This window comes from Triticum aestivum, chromosome 7B (assembly GCF_018294505.1).
Source record: "Triticum aestivum cultivar Chinese Spring chromosome 7B, IWGSC CS RefSeq v2.1, whole genome shotgun sequence".
Lineage (NCBI taxonomy): Eukaryota > Viridiplantae > Streptophyta > Magnoliopsida > Poales > Poaceae > Triticum > Triticum aestivum.
In genome coordinates this window covers 115,373,171-115,382,523 of record NC_057813.1, presented here as the reverse complement: position 1 = coordinate 115,382,523, position 9,353 = coordinate 115,373,171, and the positions used below count along the sequence as shown (strand labels likewise).

Sequence of the window (9,353 nt, the reverse complement as noted above, 5' to 3'; positions counted from 1 at the left end):
TTCGACAAAGCTATGGAGGCTCACCGCCTGGATTGGAGGGAGAGGTGGTTGAGGAGAACGCTTAAGCATGCTCTCTTGGGCTTAGCCTCTCTACAACGCACATAGAAAGGCAGCGATCGTGCTTGAGATGGATCCGCGAAGGGGACGCGAATACCAAACTTTTTCAAGCTGTGGCGAACGGCAGGAGAACAAAAAATTTCATCCCTCACATTAGGCACAATGGCGAGTTGGTCTCATAACAAGAGAGGAAGGAGGAGATCTTCACTAAGGCGTTTGAGCAGCTGTTGGGTCACGCTTACGCTAGAGAAGCCGACATTGATCTTGATTTTCTAGACATGGTCGAGCTCGATCTCTCGGAGCTGGATGCTATATTCACCGAAGAGGAAGTTTGGAGCACGATAAAAGAGATGCACCCGGAGTGGGCCCCAGGCCTGGATGGGTTCACTGTCGCCTTCTATCAAAAGGTGTGGCCGATCATCAAGCACGAGATCATGGAGGTGTTCCATAAGCTCTACGTTGGTGATGGGTGTGGTTTTGGCAAGCTCAATCGAGCCCACATTGTCCTCATCCTGAAGAAACCGGACGCGGAGGAGGTGGGTGACTTTCGACCCATTAGCCTACCACACAGCGTGGCTAAGATATTCGCCAAATTGCTTGCCAACAGAGCTAGACGAAGGATGGAAGAAATTGTGACAGTCAATCAATCGGCTTTCATTTGCGGGAGGCATTTGTACGATAACTTCCTCCTGGTGAGGCAAGTGGCTAGGAAGTTGCATTCTCGCAAGGAGACTAGTGTTTTCCTGAAGTTGGACATCTCTAGGGCTTTTGACTCCCTCAATTGGTCGTTCTTATTGGATGTTATGAGGTGCAAAGGTTTCGGCCACAAGTGGTGTGGGTGGATCGCCATTCTGCTATGGACTGCCTCCACTAAGGTGATCATCAATGGGGTTCCCGGCAGAAGCTTCACCCACGCTAAGGGTCTTAGGCAAGGGGATCCTGTCTCACCCCTGTTATTTGTCATTGCTATGGACGTGTTGTCGCGCATTATGATCAAGGCCGCCAATCTTGGCGTTATCAGCAACCTTCCGGGCATCGCAGCACACCAATCGGTGTCTATCTATGCAGACGATGCTGTTATGTTCCTCAAACCCCTGACGTTGGACCTCGCATTCGTCAAGACGACGCTTCTGTTTGGCAAGGCTTCCGGCCCGAGGATCAAGTACCAAAAATCCATGGCTATTATGATTCATGGGGACAACAGTGACAGTGCTCGGGTGGAGTCCATATTACAGTGCCGGCTGGGCAATTTCCCTTGCAAATACATCGGTCTGCAATTGGCAATTAAGCAGCTCTCGAGGGCAGAATGGCAGCCCATGCTTGACCAAGCCAAGAGCTTCGCCCCCGCTTGGCAAAGGGGCCTGATTCACCGACCTGGACGTTTGGTGGTTGTCAAGTCTGTGATCGCGGCCAAACCCATCCACCACTTCATGGTCACTGAAGCTCCGGTTTGGGTTTTGGAAGAGATTGAACAATGGATGCGATCGTTCTTTTGGGCCGGCAAAGAGAAAGTGAACGGTGGACAATGTCTTGTGGCCTGGAGCTTGGTGTGTAAACCTACTTTGCTTGGTGGGTTGGGTGTTCGTAATCTCCAGCTTCAGGGGCTAGCCTTGAGAGTGCGGTGGGAGTGGCTCCGCAGGACTGATCTAGACAGGCCATGGCAAGGTTTGCCCATGGCGGTGGACAGAGAGGCCCGAGAGGTGTTTGATAGTTTGGTGCATATTTCTGTGGGAAGGGGCAGCAAGGTCTTGTTTTGGAGAGACAGATGGATTCATGGCTTTGCGGCTAAGGACATTGCACCACTCATTCATGCTCTAGTGGACACACGTACTATAAATCGACGCACGGTTGAGGAAGGTCTATTGGAAGGGCGATGGCTACTCGATATCAGCGGAGATGTAAACTTTGTTGGCCACATGCAGCTATTGCACCTCAACCTTGCGATCAGCACGATCACCCGTGACCCTACTAGTGAAGACCGTTTTTCCTGGCCGGCTGACCCTTCCGGAGTTTATACGGCGAAATCCACTTATAATCGTCTGTGTCAGGGTGCTGAGAGGGCACCCTACGCCACTTGCATCTGGAGAAGTTGGGCTATCCTTAAGTGCAAAATCTTCGCGTGGTTGGCCGTGCAACACCGGATTTGGACATCTGACAGAAGAGCGAGGCATGGACTCCAAAGTGATCCGTCCACCTGCTACACGTGTTTGCAAGACGAAGACAATACGGAGCACATTCTCATCCAGTGTGTCTATGCCAGGGAAGTGTGGCACTACATGTTCGAGGAGCTGAGATTGAGGGGCTCTACCCCTACTCAGGTGGACACTTTACTTGATTGGTGGTTGACCACGAGATCTAACTTCAGGAAAGGCCAAAAGCGCGGTTTTGATACGGTGGTCATTGTGACCATTTGGGCTCTTTGGAAGCAGCGCAACGCCAGAGTTTTTCATCGGTTGAACCAGCAGAAGACCGCGTCGGAACTGGCACATGCCATTGTTACAGAACTCAAGGATTGGAGACTAGCCGGGTTAGGAGGAGGAGGTTTTGGATCGTTTTGTGAGAGTGTAGGCATAGGCTAGTTCGGTGGGTGTGCTAAGGTGTGCGTTTCGCTTTGGAAGCTTTGCTTCCATTCTTGTTTTGTGACTCCTGCTCTTTTCTTCTATAAAGTTAAGGTACGCTTTTGGCGTACTCTCAAAAAAATCATAAATCAATTGGAAACTGGAAGTATTTTGAACTCTGTAACATGTCGGTACTTCCACTACACAACGGTGTTCAATTATGAACTCAACGTCAGGGAGAGCTAGGATTCTTGGAGTGAAATTAGAAAAATCTATCATATTGGGGCAAGCAGCATAAGGGAAGATGGCCTGGGCCATGTCGAGCAGGGGCGACGCAAGCAGCATGGGAGGGTGCGTCGGCGAGGAGATGCAGGAGAGGATGACGGCAGAAGCAGCAACAACATCGTCCACTAGACCGAGGGAAAGCAGCCTCAGCGAAGCAGCATGGGGGCGGAGGCGGACAGCCGACGGCGGCAACCACCGGAACTTCACGAGGGTGGACCATGCAATCGTCGACGAGGACCTCCGGAGCGTGAGGCGGGCCTTCTGCACGCACGGAGGGCCATGTGGCGGAGGACATGGTCGTCCAGAGCGAGTCGGGTGTAGTCCGAGCTCACCGCCGGCTTTTCTTGCTTTATGGCCAGGGCCGTCACTGGGTCGGAGAGCGTGACCAAGTTCTCCTCCTCTGAATCCTTGGTCACGGCGGTGTGGGGCTTGGCTTCCTTCCACTGGCTGAAGTTCTCCATTGAGCCGAGCACGGCTGGGTTCCGGCACGGCGTCGGCGCCTCGGCTGCAGCTCCAGTCTGGCCGGCGGTCGTGGCCATCGGGAGCAGGAAGAGCGATTCACTAATCGTAGCACCTAATCGCACTAGGAGAGCGACCACCACGCGGCAAAATCGCGTCACACGCCTCAGCTCGAAGCTACGCAGCACCACGCGGATCAAATCTAGCCATTGTCACACCGGGGGCGACCACGGGGGCAGGAGGTGGTGGGGAGGAACCCGAGACGGCGTGCGGGGGCTCGCCGGCGATGGCGGGTCTCGCGGAGGAGTGACGTTGGAGGATCCCACGTATGGTGAACGCCGACGGGGATCGCAACCTAGCCGTGGCCATGGGGAGGATTATCTAGGGTCTTCTGGGCGACAAGGGCCACGCAGTTCTTTCTCCGGCGGAGAGGATGCAAACCGCGCGTCGATCTCGTCGTCACGTCCCACCATGATCTCGGACGAAGAGAAGAGCGAGGGGGGAGGAGAGCTCGGTCAGGTGCGGTGGGGGCAACTGTTTTGTTCTCTGGCGTTTTTGTAAAAATACCCCTGCTTTCCTGCGTATTCAGGCGGACGAGAGGAGATAGCAGTCAGCGCACGCGTGGCACAGGTTGACGAAGGCCAGATCAGCGAATACGTACACAAAACCGTATAATGGACCGTAGATGACCCTTTAGAGCACGTTTGATGACTATATTTCGGGTATTTGTAACCATAGGGACTAAAGCTGATGCCAGCACAAGTAATAGAACCTATAGTGATTTTTGATCTTTTGAAATAGCGGCTGAGCAAAGAGCAGCCTCCGACGTCCAGGACGGAGTCCGGACGATTCAGCCGAAAGAAAACGCTCTCCGTTTAGTCATCTGGGTAGACCATCCGGACGATCCTGGAAATGCCCGTATGAACAAGGGAGATATATGCAGTAGTATTTTTAGAGTGGAAAGAGTGCCGGCAAAAACAACCAATCGAGAATCCAACCAGACTTGCCGAATTTTATATCACAAAATCCAATCATATTGGTTCTCTAGAAATGCTGAAAGTTCAAATGCAACCAGTCTACAGAACAGAATTCCTCTCCGGTCATCCATACTCCCAAGTTAACAGTCTACTCCCAATTTAACAGTCTACAGAACAGAATTCTCGTACCGTTCTCACCTCATTCATACTTCCAACTAATCTACAGCTTCACGGCATGCTTAAAGTGGGAAGGGAAAGGCATCGGCTTGCCCAGCCTATTTGTAATTTGTGCCATCCTGCGCGCGGTCACCTTCATTCCCTCATACCTTGCCTCAGCTTGCTTCAGACCCACGTTACTGTCCTGGAGCTCTTCCACCAGCAGAGCGTGCACGTTCTCCCTGCAGGTTGCCATGGCCCCGTAGTAGACAGCCAAGTTGTCGTTCAATCTGTTTACCTCAGGGTCATCACTCCTGCAGCTTGGAGGAACGTTAAACTTCTTTTGCTCGTTGAACTGAAAAAGAAAAAAAGAAAACCAAGTTTTCAACCGTGTAACCAGGAGAATCTATGTACTCTGATGTACCACCAACACACCAGGAAAAACAAGTGTTATGCGCACAAGAAAAATAGTGAGTGCACATTAATATGTTTTTCGGGAAACTGATCAGTGCACACCCAGGAAAAACAATAGTGTTGTGTAAATGTACCAATTTTATCCGGCAAACAATAGTGAGTCCCTGTGCTATATTACTAGCAGTGTTGACTCTGTTGAGCCAAAGCATAACCAACAAACACACGGCAGCCACTTGCAAATATGTGCACCACATAGGCGTCGACTCACACTTAAACGTGATGGTATGCAACACCACGACCGAAATGTTCTTTAGTTTGACTCTTTTCTTCTATCACATTTAGGCTGGAATGAAGACAGGCAGACAATGCTTTGTAGTAGTAGTATAAAGGAAGGAAAGCATGGTACATGTGGCATACACAAGTTTTATCACTTATCAGCATTCCTGTTACCATGGATGACTGGCGTGGAAAACAAGAATGTTCAGTTGACCGAGCCGTTTTGTTTAGATGGACACTTATACCTGTCGCTACAAATGTGTGGTTCATTCTATTCTAAATGGATGAAACAGTCCAAGCCAAACACCTTACATGCATGTGCCACTTCTGTTGGGAAGTTAAACTAGCAAGGATCAAATCCTCAAACACAGGGGTGATGGTACCGGACACAGGGAAGCAATTGTCGAACAAGGTACAGTTGATAAAAAAAAAATCCTTCTCATCCAGGAAAAACAATAGTGTTGTGTAAATGACAAAATGTACCAGTTTTATCCAGCAAACATGAGTCCCTGTGTTATATGACTAGCAAAACAGCAATGTTGGCTCTTTCGAGCCAAACCATAAACAACCAAATCGCTGCAGTCACTTGGAAATATTTGTACCACGCAGGGGTCGACTCGAACTTAAACACCACGACCGAAATGTTCTTTATTTTGACTCTTTACTGCTACTAGGACCCTCTTTTCTTCTATCATGTTTAGGGTGGAATAAAGCCGGGCAGAAAAGATTGGTACATTGTAAAACAATGCATTGTAGTACTATAAATGGAAGGGGAGCAGCATGGTGCATGCGTGCATGGCAAACATAAGTGTTGTCACTTGTCACCATTCCTGTTGCCATGGATCACTAGCATGGAAAACAAGAATGCCAAATTGCCATGTTCAGTTGACTGAGCCGTATTGCTCAGATGGCCAATTCTACCTGTTCGTCTAGAAATCTGTGGTTCATTTAAATTGTAAATGAATGAAATAGTTGACCAGACTGGGCGCGCGCACACTGCCAAACAGCAAAGGCGCAAACCGCCGAATAGGTTGCATGCACACAAGAATCCAAACACCTTGCATGCATATGGCACAACTGTTCGGACCTTAAACTAATACAAGGATCAAATCCTCAACCAGGCGGGATATAGGTACAGGACAGACACAGGAGATAAAATCGTCGATCAGGGTTCAGTTGATAAAACAAATCAAATCAGAGCACCGGACAAAACAAGAGAAGACGTGGGGAGATGGGTACCACAAAACGACGCGGCGCACCAGCATTGGCGGGGCACCACCTCTCTTGCCCCGTCGCCCTCCTTTGTTGGAGCTTCGCTTCTTCGCCATCACGGGAGCGGCTGCTGCGGGCGGCACGAGGAAGGAGGAGGGGGGAGGGCTGAGGGCTGGGGGCGGCGGCGGCTTTTTTTGCTAGGCAGGCTCTGTTCGTCCCCCCGTTTTCTAGCCAGCTGCTTTTGTATATAGGGATCCAATGCGGGTCGGCGTCCAACCTTCTGGTGGGATCGGTCGATTACTGATGAAAAACAAGGTAGCTAAGATGTTAAATGGCTATTTGGAATTGATAGCAGGAGAAGATTGTTGATACAAACTCAGCCCACCCATGGGGGCTTTGTCATTTGCCACATTTTACTTCCGGGTTTGATGATTTGCCCCGGGTACACAAGGAGCAAATCATCAAATAGGGAAGTAAAGTGTGGTAAATGACCAAATTTTTCCCATATAGGCTGGCAATAGGAGAACATTCGATACAAAATAGTGTCAAAAAATGTTCAGCATACCAAATCCAAAATCCCCTTTCAAGTTAGAATCGGGGGACTAAAGAATGACAAGCGGATTTCTACACACACACACACAAAAGAACTACCTATCATACCTGAAACGACGAGACCAAAAAAAAAATTAGGACTTGCGCAGACACCATTGCGAGGAAAAATCTTTCGGCCTTATCTTGACTCATTCTCCATGGACCAAACCTAGACCACAAAAACACAAAAATTCATAAAACAGATGTCAAAAAAGCTTCACATACGAAGTACCAAACCGATGTCAATCATTGAAGATACGCAATAAACTGCAAAGACGTTAAGAACACGAAGAATTGGCAGAGACTCCATAAAGTGATTTTACGGAGTATCTGCAAATCCTTCGCGCTCTTCGCAATCTTTGCTTTGAGCCACTTCGTACGTCAGCCAGATCCGGAGGGCGCTCCTTCGCGCTCTTTGCTTTGAGCCACTTCGTGCGTCAGCCAGATCCAGAGGGCGCTCTGGGCGTGTTTCGGGTGCGGCGGCTGAGATCCAGACGAGGGGAAACCCTTCGAACCGAGCGATGGCACCTTATATAGCGTTTTGTTTTTTTCTTTCCGAGGATAAGCGTGGTCCAAGCAAAAATCAAAACGGCCCAAATGACTGGTGGCACCACCGTACCGCCAGGACCTTCTTTCTTACACATCCTGCCAAGCCCATTACTAAGCCCAGGAAGCGCCGATTTCATTACTCTGGAACAAAAAGATCGTGGTTCGTCGTGTCACATCAACTATAGGCCTGTGGGTGCGTCGGACGCGGTGACAATGTATCGCATTAAGCGAGACGATAGAAAGTCTTGCACCCTGCTCTCCCTGTTCACAAGAAGTGCGACTCGCCATTTTTTTTCTTGAGAAAACATCGGCACTTTATTAATCAAGCAACATAATTACAAAGAGTTTCTCGGACACATTCCGGAGTAGAAGTGAAAACACAAATACCATTACACCCCAAACAAGACTTAGCTAAATTATTAGCTAAAACATTAGATTACCGACGAATAAATTTGACCCGAGAAAAAAGAATATTCGACGTGCCATCTTTGATCTCCGAGACCACAGCACCAATGAGTGAACGATCCCGAACATGGGAATTGATTCTCTGCACCAAAGAGAGGCAATCGGAGGCGAATATCACCGAATCACATCCCATCTCACGTGCAAGGTTAACTGCTCGCCGAAGGGCACATGCCTCAGCTAATTCAGGAAGTGCGACTAGTCACTATGCTAGGCTCGTCTTTGTGATGGATAAGTAGGGCGGTTATTCTTAACACGAAACATGCTTGTTTTTTCACTGTTATTCTCCATTTCTTTCATTCTTTTCTTTTCTTTTCTTTTTTCTTTCTTCGTTGTCTTCCTTTAGTTTTTTTCTTTTGTTTCTTTTATTTTTTTTTCTTATTTTTTTCTACAAAATTACATCTGTTTCTTTTTTTCATTTTCTTTGCTTTAATTTGTTTCTTTTTTGGTTTTATTTATTATTTTGTTTCTTTCCATATTTTTTATATATGTCAACAACGTTTTTCCAATACACGTTCACATTCTTACAATACAAAATTAACATTTTTTAATACAGGATCAACATTTTCTCTATACACCTTTAATATTTTTCAATTGCTTGATTAACATTTTTGAAATACTTGTTCAACTTTTCTTTTAATGCTTGATTAATATTTTTCTATACATGAAAAAAAATTAATACATGACCAACATTTTTTCTATACACATTTCACATTTTTCAAATGCTTCAATAACATTTTTATATACATGATCAAAACAATTCGTCATTTCCTTAATACAAGGTCAACATTATTTATATACACATTTAACATTTTGGAAATGCTAGATTAGCATTTTAAAATACTTGTTCAACTTTTTTTTCAAATGGTTACTTAACATTTTTATATACATGAACAAAAAATTCATCATTTTTTTAATACATGGTCAACATTTTCTCTATACATATTTAGCATTTTTTAAATATTTGATTCGCATTTTAAAAATACTTTTTCAACATTTTTTTAAAATGCTTGTTAAATTTTTTTTGAATAGATGATCAATTTTGTATGCATTTCTTGTATACATGATAAACATTTTCTCTATACACATTTAACATTCTTCAAATGCTTGTTCATCATTTTATTCTAGTAACACATAGCCTTATTCTGCTAACACCTAACTGACCCACTGATCAAACGGACCCCGACGCGCATCTGAACCAGACACACACCCACCAGCCCACCTCCCCCTCCTCCCCAGATTGTTGGGGAACGTAGCATGCAATTTCAAAAAAAAAATCATACGATCACGCAAGATCTATCTAGGAGATGCATAGCAACGAGAGGAGGAGAGTGTGTCCACGTACCCTCATAGACCG

The 9,353-nt window shown here is 46.9% G+C and overlaps 1 protein-coding gene across 1 annotated transcript; it reads right to left on the bottom strand.

Annotated features, from left to right (window-relative positions):
* Positions 1–4,351: 4,351 nt before the first annotated feature.
* On the bottom strand, positions 4,352–7,498 carry LOC123162457 (uncharacterized). Its single transcript, XM_044580237.1, has 3 exons — positions 7,366–7,498; positions 7,055–7,154; positions 4,352–4,847 (listed from the first exon to the last, which is right to left on the bottom strand). Exons 2-3 carry the CDS (start codon positions 7,136–7,138, stop codon positions 4,557–4,559), a joined length of 375 nt encoding a protein of 124 aa, XP_044436172.1. The 5' UTR covers positions 7,139–7,154; positions 7,366–7,498; the 3' UTR covers positions 4,352–4,556.
* Positions 7,499–9,353: the final 1,855 nt, after the last annotated feature.